Genomic DNA, 19,049 nt, shown 5'->3' with positions numbered 1-19,049 from the left:
GCAGGGGACATGTGGCAGTCTATCGAGTGATTGTCCCCGCTAAACGTGCACATATCTGCCGGGTGGCTACGTGGCCCAGCGTGCCTGAATTGAGCTGATGAAAAAATAAAATTAAAATATTATTGGCGACTGAAACGTTGCAGGCAGCGCGCGCTGCATGTGGCACGAGCACAGGCACGTTTCAAAGACAAAAGCGCCACCCAAATGGTTTGGCCTCTACCTCTGGCTTTGCTCGCTGCAATTCATATTTCCCCGAAAAAGCTTATGAGTGAGTGAGTTTGTGTGTGTGTGTGTGTGTGTGTGTGTGTGTGTGTGTGTGTGTGTGTGTGTGTGTGTGTGTGTGTGTGTGTGTGTGTGTGTGTGTGTGTGTGTGTGTGTGTGTGTGTGTGTGTGTGTGTGTGTGTGTGTGTGTGTGTGTGTGTGTGTGTGTGTGTGTGTGTGTGTGTGTGTGTGTGTGTGTGTGTGTGTGTGTGTGTGTGTGTGTGTGTGTGTGTGTGTGTGTGTGTGTGTGTGTGTGTGTGTGTGTGTGTGTGTGTGTGTGTGTGTGTGTGTGTGTGTGTGTGTGTGTGTGTGTGTGTGTGTGTGTGTGTGTGTGTGTGTGTGTGTGTGTGTGTGTGTGTGTGTGTGTGTGTGTGTGTGTGTGTGTGTGTGTGTGTGTGTGTGTGTGTGTGTGTGTGTGTGTGTGTGTGTGTGTGTGTGTGTGTGTGTGTGTGTGTGTGTGTGTGTGTGTGTGTGTGTGTGTGTGTGTGTGTGTGTGTGTGTGTGTGTGTGTGTGTGTGTGTGTGTGTGTGTGTGTGTTGTGTGTGTGTGTGTGTGTGTGTGTGTGTGTGGTGTGTGTGTGTGTGTGTGTGTGTGTGTGTGTGTGTGTGTGTGTGTGTGTGTGTGTGTGTGTGTGTGTGTGTGTGTGTGTGTGTGTGTGTGTGTGTGTGTGTGTGTGTGTGTGGTGTGTGTGGTGTGTGTGTGTGTGTGTGTGTGTGTGTGTGTGTGTGTGTGTGTGTGTGTGTGTGTGTGTGTGTGTGTGTGTGTGTGTGGCATGGTAAATAATTGTTCGTGTCACTTTTAATGTGCCACATACAAATTCGGCAATTCAAAATATTTATGTATATCATGGGTCTTAGATGCTCAAGAGTCCGTGAGCGACTTTTGGCTTCCCATGACTTGGCTAAGTGCTTCAAACACGCCTTAAATGCAAGCTGTCAGCATACTCATGGCTTGAGCCCGCTTCAGACTCGAAGTCAGCGTCGTTCACTAGCTGGCATTTTATTGTTCCAAGCAAAAATATGTAACCCGCTTGATATTTAGCAGCCGTGTTGCGGGCAGCAGCCTAATAAAGACATCAATTGGACGATGACTCAAGCTCAGGTTCAGGCTGAGGCTGGGGCTGGGGCTTGCGGGTAAGTGCAGGCGAGTTCCTGCAAAACAAGCTTAAAATTAACTGCGCTCGCAACGCGAAAATGGCAACAGCAACAAAGGGTAGAACATGCTACATAACTCATCCATAATCAACACTGTTTACATAAATTTCAAAAATTATTACACGGCAACAGATGAGAGAAGCAGCCAAGGGCCCCAGACGATTTCGGACCAAGGCGGTGTCTGCGACTGGGCCGCAGCTCGTGATGAATGCTTAAATAATGCGCTTAACCCTGTGCGAACATAATTTATGGTGTGCAGATATACATGAGTAGCAATGCGAGTATGAGTACGTGTATAGCAATATGCCACGTCTGGCCGTGTCCCATGCAACACACGCTGTTTTCATTGTTATTACACGGACATTGCCGTTGACCGAACGCCCTACGCCAAGTCCCGCTGCTGCCACTTTGCTCAAATTGATTAATTACGGTTATTTTAGCGGCACTGCAGCAGCAGCAGCAGCCACAAACGCTGCATAAGTAGCATAAATGCCATAAGAGATGGCCAGGAAGCCGCGTCCAAGCTTCAAGTCATTTGCCAGTAAGGACAAAGCCACCAAAAATGAAATTACTCAAGCGCAGCGAACGGGCCGCAGACTGAAAGACTTGCAGAGAGATTCGAGACCCCGGTCGCAACGTCAGCTACGGCTTCGACCGTTGACGCTTTTGCCGCTGTGTGCAGCAATTGATTTAAGTTACTCCCAAAAACCCACTAACTGATCGAGTGGAAAAGAGAGGGAGCCAGAGAAAGAGACAAATAGCCTGACTATATATTTACGACATAGCACATAACTACATGAATAATTATGTATATAAAAATTGCAAAACGCCTTTGGGCTTGCTGCATGTTCTGCTGCACGTAATAAGTATTTTTATGTTGCAACAACAATCTTCAAAGTACAAAGTCGGCAAAAAGGGTTAAGTGCAACACAATATGCTTAACGCGCTGATGCCGATGGTGTTCCCGTTCTCCTTGCTGTTGGCATGTCCCATCGTCTGGAGACTACCTTGGGGCAGCTTATGCTTGGTTGAAAAATATTGAAATTAATTAGTTTTGATGGAAATTATTAAGTAATTTTAATGTTGGCAACAAATGAGTAGTGATCGCTGCATATTTAAAAACAAAAATTTTTTTTTGCGTTTCGTTTTGTTTTTTCATTATTCGTTAATTATATTTATTAAATAATATAATGAATTAGCGCTGCACTTGTTGCAGTGCCTGCTCCAATTAAGGAAGTGCCACTCCAAAATAAAATCACAAAAAATGAAAAGAAAACCCATCAACTGAAACTGAGACTGAAGTTGAGACTGAGACCCAGACAAAATTGGCTATCGAGCAACCGGTTATGCTTTTTGTTGTTGTTGATAAGGCGCTTTAATTTAAAATCTGCATAAATTTTTGGGCTGTTGCGTTTTGAAATGGCAGCCAGGCTGCCGGGCAGCCCGTCATCCAAAATCCGCCAAAATCAAAATCAAAATCAAGAGCGGCACAGGTCGTTTTTATGACAGATCTCACTTTGGAGTGGACGTCTGAACTGTCAGAAATAACACTTGAGCGGTGTGGAGAAGCTGCAGCTGTTATTATTTTTGGTTTTTTCTGTATGCCAAAATTTTTTTATTTTTTTGATACTGCGGATTTGCCTTTTTGGCGGCTTTTCATCTGAAGTGAAGTTAATTTAGCAAACTTCAACTGCCACAAAAGAAATTGCACAATAATACACATACATGCTATAAATAAGGGCCCTTGGCCAAAAGAGGGCAACTATAAGCCTTGATGAGATTAAGATACACATGCTGTTACACATTGTAAGAGTTTGTATGAGGCGACTTATGGCAACATACATTAATAAGATCGCAGCGAGATCTGCCAGTATCTTGTATAACATTTACATTTCATAACAATCATAAAACAGCATAAATCAGCTCTTAGTTTTAGCATCAGTCACTGATCTAATGACCTTTGTTAAATTTACAGCTCAATTTGTTTTTGTATTTCTTGCAAATCATTAGCGAAGATTTATTAATCGGTAAAATAATAAATCCAGCGGCTTTTTCACATGCAAATCAAATGAACCCTGACCAAAAGTGTTTCCGATTGAAATTTCCACTTATATAGGATAGGCCGTGAACCTTTCACATTTACACATAATTTTTGGAAAGTCTTACGTTTATGAAAAATATCTCTGGTTTCATGGGATCGCTCTTTTCCGAAGCTAAAGTTCTTCAAAGACCATAAGCAATTTGCAAATGACTGCAAATGTGCGTTGTTATTTGGTGTACCAGCAGAGACTTTATCGGCTTAATGATGCATAATAAAATTATGTCGGCAATCAGAAATCAATAACAGTCTTTGCCCACTCAAGATGGAGAAAGTAATTATTGGACGGTCAAGTGGCCAGAGACCATCAGCCATCGCTATAGTCGACTCTTATCCGATAAGAGACATGCTGTGGATAACATGTCGGCCTCGGCTCAGATGAAAGTGTACGGGGCGTGCGTTAGGCCGGGCCTGGAATCCGTCCTGTAAGCGCCTTTGGCTCGTTTGCGACCATCGTCACTTGATTGAAGCCAGTGAACGGCCAAGCCAAATGCAGAAGCAGTCAACAAATCAACGCCACGCTGAACAAGATGAACGGCATTTAAGGGCAGAGTCAGGGACAGGAATCACAAACTGACCTACAGCAGCAGACGTTGCCGCGCCAGGCTTCAAGTTTTATTGATGCAAATTGTATGCCTCGGGGCCTGTAATCAGCTTTCAGCCGAGCTGTGTGCGTGTAATTTGAGCGACAACTCGCTCGACTCCGATACAGCTCGAACTTCATCTCGATTTCGTTCCCCTGTTTTGTTCTCAATATCAGCAGGCACTTCGCAGAAGTGCAGATGCTTGATAGGAAACTGGGTCACATTTGGATGAGAAATTCACTTAAGTGTGATGATCGGGCGTATATGTTAGGGCGCCATCTAGCGCCTCCAAACGCTATTAAGATATTAATCGGCTGCTCGGTCGGGTTTTTGCCGATTTTCACATTCGCACCGCCCATCAAACTGATTGGCGGGCTGACACGCTCAGGACCGAGAAGGGGACAGCCTTGTGGACGGCTTTGCATGCATCGTGGCGTGTCCTTGCCATTAAACAAGCTTTAAATAGCTTCAATTATAGCGCACTTCAACTGGACATGCATAACATTGCATAATGGCTGCGATGGTTTCACTCTATGCAGACGCTTCGGCTCTACTAAATCGGACGGCCTGACAGGTAGGCAGAACTCATCAAGTAGGCGGCTTGGCTACGGCCATAACAACAGCATGCCAGGAGGTCATGTCACAAAAATATCCATTAACACATCATAAAAATTAAAAATAAAGAAACCATACGATGCGACCTCTACTATACAGAAAAAAGTTAAAAAAAAAACAACTACAATGACTACAACAACTGTAGGGCAATAAAAAACCACAATGGCTGCAAAAAAAGAGAATTAAAATAAAAATAAAACGTCAAGAAATGCCACGATAATCACAGGCAGGCAAAAAGTGAAACCAGTAATTATGTATTATGTATGCACGCCACCAACGCGGTGGATTAAAATAAGCTACTGCTGCAAGAGAAGCCGCTGCCAGGACAACTCAAGCTCAGCTTGGCGCGGGGACAGAGAATCAAGAAGAGGGTGTCTGCGGAGTGGGAAGCGCTTAGTAGCGGCCCACGCAGCACAGACCCGGCAAGTCCAAGTAGGAAATATCTTTTTCGGCAATTTACGTGCCACGATGTGCGACGCGCAAACAAAAGACTTAAGCGACGAACTTGCAGTAATATAAATTTCACTTAATTGCAAAAACAAAGGCAGGCGAACAGATTTAAAACCTTGCGGACAGGCCAACTACGAAATGCATTAAATCGATAAAAGCAGCACAAATAACTGAGTTCAACACGCAAACAAAATTTTAATGCAATCACAGTGAAAATATGCAAAGCACATAAAATTAAGCAAAAATTGCCAGACCCGGCAAAGAACATTTATCTCTTACTCTCTCGATTCCATTGAAAGGTTGCAGCCACGAGTCTTCCTGCTGCTTTCCGACTCGTCAGCTGGAAATTTGTCTCCAGCACAGTAGCTTATTTCCAGTTGTTGCCTTTGTTATTGCTGTTGTTGTTATTGCTGTTGTTGTTATTGTTGTAGTCGTTGTTATTATTATTATCGGTATACGAAAACTTTGTATACGAGTGCATTTTATGCGGCCACGCTGTCAAGCTTAATTTCTGGCGGGGCTTTGCAGGCAATGACAGTGAATATGCCTCGTAATTTTTCGACGCTGTAAGTGTTAAAGTCAACAATCGTGAGAAAAGAATTTTATTGTTTTTTTTTCTTTTGGTTTTCTTAGCCATGAAGTTGTTGCCTGTGTGTGGGGCTGCACTTTTTGTGGCCACTGAAGGTCACTTTGCCTTGATCGCTCGTTGTTGGTTTGTCTGAGTGGCTCCGATTTTATGTGCGCCTTTATTTTTGAATTTTGTTTTCGTCTGTTTTTGACTTTTCGGCTTTTCGGTTTTCTCGATTTTTGCCTTTGCCCATTGCCTCATATGATGCCTGGCAGCGGCCGTTGCCAGCCTTTGTATTGCTTTTATTTATTATTTTTTTTGTTTTATTCTTCGGCTTGGCTGTGGCTCATGTTAAATTGTCCGTTTCATGTTTCTGTTTAAATGTCAGTTGTAATTTGTTGTATTAACCCATACCACATGAATTATGTTTAGTTCGAATGTAATTGATTTGAATGCAATTTGAATGAATCGAGCAACTGCAACAATAATAATAACAACAATGGCACCAGCAAGAACTGCAACAAAAGCAACGGGTGCAGTAGCGTCGTCATCGACGTCGTTGTCGGAGAAACATATTGAAAATTGCCATAAACTTTGACCAAGATTTAATGAAAATATTCAATATTCCCAGAGAGCAGTTCTTTTAGCAAAGTCAACGTTATGTATGCATTGGGATAATGGCTTGCTTTCGGCTATTTACCTATACTAACAGGGTGTTATGGTTGTTTGGATATATAAAATAAATACAATAACGTTTATAAAACTTGTACTGGTACAGATGGCAGGGTATTTGTAATAATTATAATGTCCCGTTTTTTTGCTATTCTAAAATGTATGTTAATAAGTAGGCAGTGCTTGCTAAGTCGCTTTTGCAAGCCTTTTGTAATTGAAAACCTTGAGGCGAATTCAAGCGTTTGTGTGTAATTCAACTATCAACGGTGTCCTTTTAAGCGAATTTAGATTTGTAAGCGAGTGTCGTTGGATAAGTTTTTGTGCATTTCCTTGAAGGTCCGATATCATGAAGTCTAACCCTAATCCATGCATATTTTGTTTAGATGAGCAACAGCGGCCTTGTTGCTTGCCGTGCAGCCATTCTTTTTGCACGGATTGTTTAGAACGCTATTTGCAGGTGAGGGGCGATCCTCGGTGCCCGTTGTGTCGTCGCGAGTTTCAGGTGAGCGCTGGCGATCCAGCTGAAGCATCCAATGACAGCACAACAGATCCAGATCCGCATGTTGTCCCAGCAGCCATGCCGGCACCAGAGCCACCCCATCAAGATGGAGATCTCCGGACCCCTGACTTTGTGCATCTATTCGATATTGACATTGATATGCTGAACGACACTTTGGTGCTGACACTCACGGAACAGGAAATTCGTCTATTTGCAAATCTCTATGACGAGGTGCTGCGTGAGGATCAGCGCCAAAATGCTGCACCGGAGCCAACCGAATCGTGGGTTATGAGGGGCATGGTTGGAACATAATTATAGGGCTACATGTTTTTCTCTTTCACTTTATATTTTAATATTACCTTTGTTTTTGTTTTTGATTGTGCAATATAAATACTCCAGACCTCTGAATCACAACACTGATTTAGGTCTGATGCTGGTACATTTATATTTTCTGCCGCCTTTCCATTAACAAACAGAAACCCGCTGCACGTTATTGAACAATCTGACATGACAGCTTAAGCAGAGGGTTTTTGGATTTTCAGATGTTATATAGATGGGAGAGAAAAAGTAATCTATGATATAACATATCTTTATAACAAAGTAAACGAAAATTTAAATATGCATTTAACATATTTTAAAATGACACAAAAACATCTCCGATGCATGTAAACTACGTAAACACAAACGATAAAGATAAACGAAAGTTTAACCTACTAAACAAAGCTATAAATCCAATTAATATACAAATCTATTGCAAATGCATATTAATCTACAACTTCATGCAATTAGAGCTGCAAATAGTAGTTATTGTGCGGTCAGATACGAACGTGTCTTTTTCGCATGCAATAAGCATCAGCATCTCCTATAACCAAATTGTTGGCCACTAACACGCCATCGATCAGAACTCGTATGTGCAAAGACTGCTAACTGCTGGGGCAACTTAATTAGACGCTTAGCCCGGCTAATTGCCAACGATCTGGCCATGCTAGTCCAGATAATTGATAAGCCTCGGCTGCAGATGAACAGCTAATGATGGCAATTAACAACAACAGCAGCAGCAGCAGAGGTAGCAGTAGTCGTCGCAGCATTTGCAGTTGCCGCCTTCCTTCAAAATGGTGCAAAATTGTTTATTAAATGTTCATGGCTGACCAGGCCAGGCCTAGCCCAGCTCTCTGGGCCAGCTGAGTGTTCATTTGTTTGTGGGTCTAGTTGGATTTTTGCGCGCCCAGTCTTTATCTCCACGAATCATTTTTGCTTTGCCATTTTGACAGCGTTTTGAGTCAACAACATGGCGCGGTCGTTGCCGCATGCAAAAGATACAAATCTAAGCTGCACATTATGCAATTGGCAATGCAATCGTGCGACTGCCCAGCCGCCAGGCGAAACTATCTCATGGATTTGCGCAATTTGTCATCCATCCTGCAGGCTGCCGCACTCGCTACCAAGTGCGTGCGAGGGCGTGGCCGCTGAACAGTTTTATTGATAACGCTTGCCAGCATGCTTTGATATTGCGTTTAGTTTACCAATTATTAATGCCTCTTGTCGCCGGGCTGCGTGTAATTTGTGGCAGTTGCTGCTGCCGCTGAAATGCGATATGCTTAAATATTTGGTTTTTTTTGTGAATTTGTATTTTGTATTTTTGTTTTTGAATGCTCTTGCGAGCGCAACATTTATGAATGTCTGGCGATGGCAGCATCGTCAACATCTGATCTTACATGCAGGCAAAACATTTTTATCGCCGATTAGGCTCACCCGATAACCCCAATCGATGGTTTGGCGCACAGGTAGCTATTGCTCTACCCATAGCTATAGCCGAGTTCAGTTCTCATCATTGGTCTGCGTTGCATTGAACGCAGCTTTCAACATTTTGTGCAATGCTTGTTGCTGGTATCGCAAGTCATTTGTCAAATTGCTAAACTGACATTAAAGCTGCTTTGGTGGGTCGATAAACGCGCCGCAGTTTTGACATTTTGCTGCGATGATCGATGCATATCCAGGGAGTGCAAGCTGGTGACATTTTTGCGCCAATTTCGGTCGCTGGGGCATCAGTTAAGCAACAGCAACAGCAAGCAACCGGCGAGCTCTGTGCGCATTTTTCGCTTTCAGTTTGCATGCGTGGGAGTTGCACGAATTGTGTCGTTAAATAATGCTCCATGTCGGCAAATCCTGCACGAGAAGAGGATGAAGGTGGTCACGGGGGCGGAGCTGAAGACGGGAAAAGGGGAAAGAAACGGCTGCTGGCAAACACCAAACTGGTTAGCTGCTCAGAGCGGAAGCGACGACGATGCCTGCCGTTGCCGTTGCCGTTGTTGATGCCGCAAAAGGCAACTGGCAACTGGCAACTAGCAACTGGAGCAGCGTTTTGGGTGGCCGTCATGCCGGCCTTGCATTTGATATTGCAGCAGCCGCTTTGTTTAATTGATAGACGACCCACGCCGGCGACAAAGCTGCGCCAGCCATGCGGCACGCGATTTAACTGTTGCTCATTGTTGCTGCTGATGTTGTTGTTGTTGCTGACTTTGCCTTTGCCAAGCCGACAGTGGCAGAAAACCCATCGAACTCAAACTGTGCGCACGCGCATGCAACAAACGCGACGGCGTTGACAGATTGATGCCCCCAACAGCCGCACGGGCATCGACTAGCCGGGCCCGCCAGGCTCGCCGGCCATTGCCATTGGATGCTGTGGCCGAGGCCCCCGCTTCATTATTCAAATGCTCGTGTGTTTGTGCGGAATTTATCAAAGTCGTTCGCGCAGACTATACCATTGAGACGACACAGGACAAGACGAGAGAGGACGTGGCACCCACAGGGGGCAGCATGTGTGCCATTTGGTTTCAATTCGTGTCGCTGTAGCTGTTGCTGTTGCTCTGTCGCGTGGGAGTCAAATGTTGCTTTTTACAAACAAAACTATCTGCAGGTCAGTTAAGATAAGTCGTCGCATGTCCAACAACTTTCCTTTTGGCTAAGGGCAGCTCTGCAACCGAACTGCCACAGCAATTGGGCGCGGCCGAAATTCTCATAAATCTTTGGCCTCAAAATACAAACCAAAAATGCCTGTACATATTGTACATATGTACACATGCACCGTTGTACATTGCTAGCTGAGTAATTAAAGCAGTTTAACATGTATTTGGCTGGAAGTTGGCCCGCGTTGGCCAGTTTTTGAAGCTGTCACAACATCAACAAGCCTTCATTCATGCACTGCGACAGGCAGCCAGCCAGCCAGCAGGACGGACATACATACAGCCAGCTAGCCAGTTAGCAAAGTCAGTCAGTCAGTCAGTCAGTCATTCAAAAGCCAGCCGAAATGTTGCCATAAATCAACTCATTTGAAATGCATCAACTGCAGCAATCAGAAACAGAAACAAACTTAAAAAACAAAAAAAAAAAAAAAACACCAAAATCGAAGTCAGTTACACAAATATTTTTACACGTTGCTGACGACGATTGCGATTTCCAATTGGAATTGAACGAGTGACAATGCGCGGGCGGGGCAAAACATATTCAGATACACATTCACATACACATGCAACTAGCTGCCATTGGGCGTGTTGCACAATGTGTGAAAACAGGATCAAAGTCCTGCCTAAACATTTGTCAACATTTTCAGCGTTTATGTAATCTGCATTTTTTTATGCACTTTATAGGCAGCGGGGTCGCTTTGCTCGGGGCCTGTCATGAATATGCGCCAATTAAGCATTTTGTCTGTGTGCGAGGAACATGCATCAATCAAATGTCCGCAGGACAAACATTGCCACAGTCAGCTGGTCAGCCAGTCAAATGGGCCTAACAACATGCAACTCTTTGCGGTGGGTGACTTGTCAAATTGTGGGAGATCATTTATCAAATCAGAAGCGAAGAACTCAAACTTTACTTCTCTATTTGGCTCCGTGCAAGTCAGGTCTTGACTTCGCTAAAGTTGATATTGTATACCTCAGATTTAATGCCCACATTCGTTAGTTAACAGTTGATTGAGCAGCCCTCGCATGAATGCAAATGCATGCGCACAGTGGACAGCCACTGTAGAGCTACTCAAATCTCATGTTGAATGACAGCCCCGGGTTCTAAAAGGCCGTCGATGACTTCGGGGCGTGGCATAGTTATTATTAGCATCGCATGGCAATTTCTTAATTGATTTCGTAGCTGCTCATGTTAATTGAACGTTGAGAGTCGGCACGGATGTAACATGTCGATAGTCGCCTCAAACAAGTCAAACCCAAAACTCCGGCTAGTAGTTGTCCAGTCAGTTGTCAGTCAGTCAGTAAGTCAGTCATTCAGTAAGTTTGTTATCCAAGCAACTAGCCAGACATTTGGCTGCTTCGTTTGCTGGCTCTTGGCTTATGTGGGCCGCCAAAGTTGTTGTTGCTATTCCTGTTGCAGTTGTTATCGTTGTAGGCATTGTAAGTTTCACTTATCAATAACAAACAATTAAATGAATTTGCACGAGTTATAAATATGAATGTCAAGATGGTTAGACAGATTTCCAACTGAGCCGAGATATTCGTGTGTATTTTGACCCACATGGAACTCCAGGCAACTGCCAGCAATTTGCCACCTAAGAGAAAATTATGAGCACCAGCATTTGCTGCATACAAACGATTGGCAATAAAGGCAACGGCAAAACGCGTCACGTCACTTATGCACAAATGGGAATTGAACTGAACTGAACTGAACTGAACCGAACTGAACTAAACAGAACTGAAGTGCATTGAAGTGTGGCGAGGTGTGATGCATGATGGAGCAGAGGAGAAAGATGCGGTGGTTGTGGCGGCACCTTCCCACAATTTCATCCGTTCGGCACACAAAGTCAACAGCATTTTCGTTATAATTTCTATTATTTTCCCTTTTGGCATAATTGCAGACAATTTACTTAACGATCAATAGCGGCAGGCAAACAGCAAACAGTCGACGAAAAATTTATTAGCTCCCGCAGCTCTCGCTGGCAGCTCGAGCGCAAGGAGCGGGCTGCGGTGCCACCACCAACAACCATGTGTTGGCCCCACACCAGCTCAGATACTGATGGTCCACGGCAGCAGCAGCAGCAGCAACAGCAGCGCAGCAGTCGCATCCGTGAGAGTCGCGCATCGTGTTGCAGCCGCTGCCGGTTTCTATCCTTAAGCTAATACGAATAACTTTTTTGCTTGCCACAAAACATTTATTTAAAATAGAGCACCGCTTTATACCACAGGCAATGGAGCAGCGGCCACCGATGCAAGCCATAGACAAATGCCGGGCCAACAGATGAACGCTGTTCATATTTTAATTACGCGACTTTATCACGTCATTTCACGGTGGTTGTGGCACGATATGACAGCAGGACGGTACTGAACCCGTTTCGAGACCTTGATAGAAAACATTCGATAAATTTAACTGCAATTTGTACAAGTTAACTGCAATAGGTGCAGAGAGCCTTCAAGAAAAGATAAATCGGAAGGCTCTGCAGAACATGAAATAACAAATTGAAGTACCAGATCTTTATGAGAGCTGCGCTAATTCCCCTACAAAAACTAAGGATATTAATCTTAATCTGTTAGCATCATGTTGCATTAAATTCAGATGAGGAACCTATCAGCAACATATGTGAAGACATTGATAAGTATTTTTAGATGCTCATTATCTCCATCGGTTGGTTTTCAATGAGAATTGAGGCCAAGCCCATCAATCAATCTGGGCCAGTGTACACTATCGTAAATAAATAGCAACACTTTTAAAACTCAAATTTGATTGTCTCTCAGTTATTCTAATTAAGCTACAACCTCCAGCAGCTGCACCGAAAAAAAAAAAAACAGCGTAATCAAGTACTCAACGAATCAACGCATCCAAACTTTTCGACTCTAATACATTCGTAGAGCTCACTAATTTGCCATAATGTTGTGCAGACAGTCACCCGCTGATTGTCGATAATGTCGGGCTTAATGCACATTTAACATACGAGGCGATTGGCAGGCGGGGAGGCGTGACAATCTTAGGGCTATTTACCTGTCAAAGACCAAAGTGTGAGAACTGCTTTGACTTTTCAGTCATAATAACAAATGAGCAATAAATTTCTAAATTTTCGCCAATAAACAAACGTAATGATCATGCTGATGATCGTGCCGATGCGGCCTGAACGCCCGTCTGCCCACAAGCCCGATCAATTTAGAGTCTGTTTTGGAGTTATTGTGCTGTTGTTGTTGTTTTTGTAGTCATGGCAACAAAATAGCTAAAGAGCCATGCCCATGCCCATTCACTGCTGGACACCCACTGCTGATTATGTTCGTCTGGGGCAACGTCTGTATAGGCCGCAGTGAAAATCGTTGGCGATCTTCGACCATCTTCGAAGATCAGCGGCGGCTGATCAATGCGGTGTTCAGCAATGTTGTTTATGTGCTGCTGATTATGAGCAGGCGTCGCTGGCAAACACATAATCTACGGCGGGCTGCAACTGCGTCGGGTACTGGTACCGGGACCAGGACTGCGATGATGTTAGCTTTTTGATGTTTCAACAACGTCGAACTTTGGGGTCACAGCAACTACGACGCATCGTAAATCATTCATAGAGGCAGCAGCAGCAACGCTGCAGCATCAGCAGCATCGGCAGCCGCATCAACAGCAACAACGTAAAATTTGTTGCTTTGGCCGCACACAACAAATTGATTTTAGTCACGATACTGTCAATTAGCCAGCCATGGGTCAGCAGCGTTGCCGGCCAGGCTCCGACTTCTACTTTAGCCGAGGTGTTGATGCCAGCGAACTTTGCCGGCTGCCTTCTGACCCGAAAGGGGACCCATTCGGTTCGCAGCTGCGCCTTAGCCTCGTAGCCCCAACGTTTAGATGCGATTAAGGCTGCAAAATTATTGTTATAGTTGGCTGCCAGGGCTGCCAATGTTGGCTACTTTATTAAATCAAAGTGTTTTCACATGATTATCACGTGAGTCGCTTATGCCTCGCTGACCTCACACGCTGTCCATGTTTACGGCCAGTTTCTGGCCATTGTTTTTCCTCTCTTACGACTTTTAATATGCACGTCAGAGCAGCATGCATTTTATGCCTTTATGCTGCTCTTAATGCCAGAAAATGATTGCCACATTTTGTCAGCCTTTCGCCGCCCGATTTAATTGAGTGATTTCTCGAATGCTGCGGCCCAATAAATAAAAAATAAACTAATTAACTTTTTGGTTAGTCGCAGGTATTTTAAATTTATTTGCTAAGTTGGGAGGAAATCGTTGAAATGCTTGGCGATAATTAAAGCCAACTACGAAATGCTAGTACCTGGCCGAAACTCGCTGCTCCTTTTGGGGCTGCAGCATTGTCAGGCGTACCTGTTAAGAGATACTTTGAACCTGTTGTACAGTTAGAGTTACAATTTGCAACGGCCGGGCAGTTCCTGGCTTGTTCTCATTGTATATCGATGGCGATGCACTTGAAAATCGTGATTTCACCTTTTGAACATGGCATGGCAAGGCAAGGCAAGGCAGGCGCACGGCAATCGGCAACTGGCTGTAGCAACAGCAACACCACCACCACTAGAACTACCAGTACCACTAACACCACCACCACCAATCACAACAACAGCAACAACACAAATGCTTCTAAATGGCAAAGTAAACTGATTTACAATCAAAGGCAACGAAGCGCGCAAAGAGTCGCAATGAGGTTTCAGTTGAGTTGAGTTCAGTTCAGTTGGGTTCGATTTAGTTCCGTTCAATTCGTTTGCTAGATCCCGTTGGCTTCTTCTCCCTGGGCACTTGGCACTGCCACTGCCGCTGCCGCTGCCATCAGCAGCGCAAAATCAATTGAAGTAATTACGAAATGAAGGCACGAACTAATAAACTTGGTCGTCGTCTTTGGCCCTCGATTTGGTCGTCTTAACGAGCTTGTTGCTTCGCCTTCGTTGGTTTGCCGCTGCTGCTGTTGGGCCTGGCGAATGGCTATTGGCCGCGGACGAAGCCACCGCGCCCAATTTACAGTTAGTTTAAATTAATTAAACGAAATGCACTTAATTAGAAGGCAATTTCCAATGGCAATATCCATAGACATCCGACTCAAATGCGAGCTCGGATTTGGATTTGGTTTTGGAATCGTTTGGGCTTTGGCTTTGGACTCGGCGGCAAGTGCATGACTTTTGCTGCCCAACCTCAAAATGAAATCAGGTCAAGCCTGGCCAAGCTAGAGACGCCCAAAGACAGCAACAAATTTGCGCTGCTACAGCACCCAGACAGGCGCAATCGATCGCACGTCAAAAACTGGGGCCAGCATCCGAGAAATATGGTTTTTCATTTAAGCCAGGTCAAGCCGCCCAGAAAGGTGACCTACGTTGACGCCGCCGATGCTGCCAAAACGAAAACGAAAACGAAATCAGAGAGCGCCATTTGTAAGGGCATCAAACATTTTGACCGGGCCATCAACAGACCGAGTTTCAAAGCTTGATCGTGGTAGTGCTGACAGGCAATTTGCTTATACGGTTTCATTGTTTTCCGACGCGCAAAGATCAAAACAAAACAGAAAAAAAAAATCATAAATACAAAAAATATTAGAAAAAGATGCGCCACACCCGCGACGCAGCCCAAACTGAAACAACAAATGGACAGCCATTGTCTGGGCATTGGGTCAAGTGCTGACAGCCATGATGTCGATGTTGGCGCGTGTGCAACTTTTTGATGACTTAACGCTGGTGTTACGGGTTCGTCTAAGTTTCCTAACAATTTTTATCATTTTTTAAAATAGATCTGATCGCTCAAGGGGAAGAACACAACAGGTAAACATCTACATATATGAGGACAACATTGATCCTATTATTAATATTATATATATAGTATACTAAAAGAAATTTCATAAAAAGCCAGGCATCCATTTTTTTTTTATTGATGAAATTAGTTGCCCCCGAAAATGAGCCAATCAAATAAGTAACAAGCAGCGCAAACTATTGCCCTAGCCAACGCCTACGAAAAAAAGAAAGTTGGTCCAGAAACGTGCGCTCCATTTGACACCCCGGCAAAGTGCACTCGCACTCGCTCTGTGGCCAGAAATGGAGTCCGAAAATCGGTTTCAATTAAAGCCATGCCGCTTCAGCCGAAACGTGCTGAAAATCAAATTAAGTGCTACAAAGCGCGCGCTAAAAATTTTGATTATTTGTACAGCTGAAATTAGAAGGAAAGTCGCCAATGCAAGTCCAAGTAATCAACCTCATCATCACCTTTTGTGGCTGCAGCCTGACTCAGTGGCGTGCTGCCAAAGTAGGTTGACCAGCCAGCTGACCGTCCGGGTAGCTTTTGTCGCTGACCCACAGCCACATCCACATCCACAAATGCTTCATGACTTTGGCAGTTGGCTAGATTTGGCTGGCGTTGGATGCCTGGGAGATGAAAGCATGCCGAGTGGCTTTGAAGTAAGTGCTCTATGTTGACTGAGTGCCAAAGTAATTAGTCTACTGGCGAAAAAATTTGGGCAAGCTTGCAGTTCCGCATAGCTGGTTATTAGGCCTAAATGCCTAACATGGGTCAAACAAATCGACTTAATTGATTAACATTCAAAATGTTCGGGGCCCAGCTTAGAAATGTTAAACGATTTTCAAATGCACTTCAACATGCTTCATCATCTGCCGAGGCTTTTGGTCGCTTCATCAAAGCAAATAACAAATAAGTAAGCTAAAAATAAATCAAACCAAATGGATTGTTGTTGTTATTATTGTTGCTGTTATAGACGGCATCAATCAGAGTTTTAGATGAAGATGGAGTTGGTGGTGGAGGTGGAGCAAGACCGGCGAGGCCAAAGGCGTTTTATAGTTTCACCGTGCGGACGGACCATATGAAGTTGGCTAAAAATAAATAAACAGTCAAGTGAATAAGCCACAAAAACAGTTGGCGTCCAAAAATTAAGTTAATAATTCCTATAAACAAAAAAAGAAACCAATTTTTTGCCACAATGGCACAATTGTAAATCCCTCTCGCACCCGCTCCCAAATTGTGGGTTATGTGAGTATTTTTAATTGAATATTGCTTTATGGCTTGGCTCTTCGTTTTCCTTTTCCAGCTGTGACTTGTCTTCGGCTTTGAATACTTTAAGGTCTGCTTGATGTTAAGGCAGTTCGAGTTGGCTATGGATCGAGTGTAATTAAAAGCCACACGAGCGTTAAGTGTGCCCAGGCTCTGGTTGCATCGAACTTTAATTGAACACCTCAAAATGATGCGCACGTAATGCAGATTTACAGCGCCAATGAGGTAATAAAACAATGGCAGTGCCGGGTCCATGTTCTTCATGTCCTCTTGGCATCCTTGTCGCACTTAATGAGGGCAGTTGCTGCATGCAACATAGCTGGGACAGCTGCCGCAGCCCATTCGTAAGATGTAAGGCTTAACACGCCCCATCAAGGGACCCGAAGTTTGCACAAGAAATTAAGCTCGAACGATGCGAGCAGCTGAAGAAATACCCATAAAGGCGAAATCAAGTCCCATGCCCATGTATCAGTTGTGCATCTACTTGCCCTTCAGTAAAGTACAGTATCTTGTTGCAACTTCATTTCGTGGCATGGCCCCAAATATTTTCGCTTCGGTTTGCTTTGCTTTGGCGACCACAACATCAGTAACAACAACAGTTACAAAAACAACATGCATGCTGCATATTTTTGTTGCGGCCTTGTTGTTGCTGAACGGACTGCGCCGCGATGTCGGGCAAAGCCGGGAGGACAGGCTGAAATTATTTTCTCTCCCTCGTATATGTTTCGTTTACGTTTTTTGGTTTGGGTGTTTTTATGTTCTTATAATGCGACTTATCAGATTTTTCGAAGCTGACAATGGCCAAAAAGTGGCCGGCCCAGGCCGCTGGCAGCGGTCGCGAAGGTTACCAAAGAGGGGGCAGGCAGGGGCGATTTCGGCTCTGCTGCGGTTTTAATGCGTGTGCTGCCGTCGCCGCCTGTTGTATTAAATTTGGTTTTCCCTTCGCAGCTTTGCGAAAACAAGATTCCCTCATCTTTCGCCCGCCGCTCGCCACGCGCCTGACTTGCATTTTAACATGATATTTTTGATGATTTTCAATAAAATTAAATTGAAAATAAAAATAAAATAAAATTTTACGTTATTATTATGTTGACGCCGCTGTGATGCTGCCTTAAAGAAAGATCGGGTCCGATAGTGGGCCAAAATGCATTAACAACATATATGCCTGATAGGATTTTATAGCCAAATAAAGACGGAATAAATAAATTGCAATAAATTGTAATAAAAAAGTATTTTTGTGTGTACAGTTCAAATTAGCAACCAACAAGCATGCTGAGAATAGTTTCTATGAAGTACTTTTATAACACAAAATTTGTCTAAAATGGTCGCATCTCCTATGTGAGTCAAATGGATGGAACTACTACTTGTATTTTCCTGCCACATCCAGTCGGTGGTAATGATCGTTTATACTCCCAACTTGTTGCCCAGCCGCACTTCGGTTTTCGGTGTCGGTGTTTTGCGCTTGTCAAATATTTGCAAATCGCTTTGACATCTGGTTCGACAACTTGTTATCGTTCGTGTGTACCGTCGCCCGGCTCACCCGGCTCGCACATATTTCGTTTTTAATAAATTGTAGCACAATTTGATATGGCAACGCCACGCCCGTCCCGCGGCTACGACTACAGGCTCAGTCTTAGCTTCAGGTTCGACTCTGGCAGTTATTGCAGCTGTCATGAGCGCAATGCAAAAAATGGCATAAAGTCTTTGATTAGGCGTGGAAAAATATTGTCGGAAAGCATTTTAATCGTTTTGATTAAAAGCCACCACGCCTAATTAGTTGGAAATTTTACTAAAAACCGGTTTGCCAACAAACAGAGATGGAGTCCAGCGTTTGCCTTTTGATTGGGCTGCAAACCTTTCGTCAATAAGCGCACATGTGCGGGCAGCCAATTTAACAAATAATTCATAGAAACATAAATCGCGATAGCGCCACGGCTGCCACATCGTCATGCCTGTCTGAGCATTGTGACTTTGACTGCGGCTCTGACTGGCAGTTGTTGCCACAAATTGTTGCCAATTGTTTGCCAAAACAAATACTCAAAATGTTTCGAACGGGCACGCCCATTGTTGTAAATATTTTCGCGTTTTGTATTTTGTTCTAATTAATTTTTTGCAACGGCTGTGCACTCGCCAAGCATTCAACACATTTGCCGATAAGCATCGATCGAGCCAAG

General features: G+C 44.1%; 1 protein-coding gene across 1 annotated transcript; it reads left to right on the top strand.

Moving 5' to 3' along the window:
* Window positions 1-6,619: 6,619 nt before the first annotated feature.
* LOC115761495 lies at window positions 6,620-7,339 on the top strand (the record flags this gene model as incomplete). The annotated part of the gene is made up of 3 exons (XM_030703262.1): window positions 6,620-6,698; window positions 6,786-6,904; window positions 6,957-7,339. Coding segments are annotated over 3 exons (309 nt in total), but the record flags the coding sequence as incomplete, so codon positions are not given.
* Window positions 7,340-19,049: the final 11,710 nt, after the last annotated feature.

Source organism: Drosophila novamexicana, unplaced genomic scaffold, assembly GCF_003285875.2.
Source record: "Drosophila novamexicana strain 15010-1031.04,08,12 unplaced genomic scaffold, DnovRS2.1 tig00000485-arrow-pilon, whole genome shotgun sequence".
Lineage (NCBI taxonomy): Eukaryota > Metazoa > Arthropoda > Insecta > Diptera > Drosophilidae > Drosophila > Drosophila novamexicana.
This window is presented reverse-complemented; position numbering and strand designations above follow the sequence as displayed.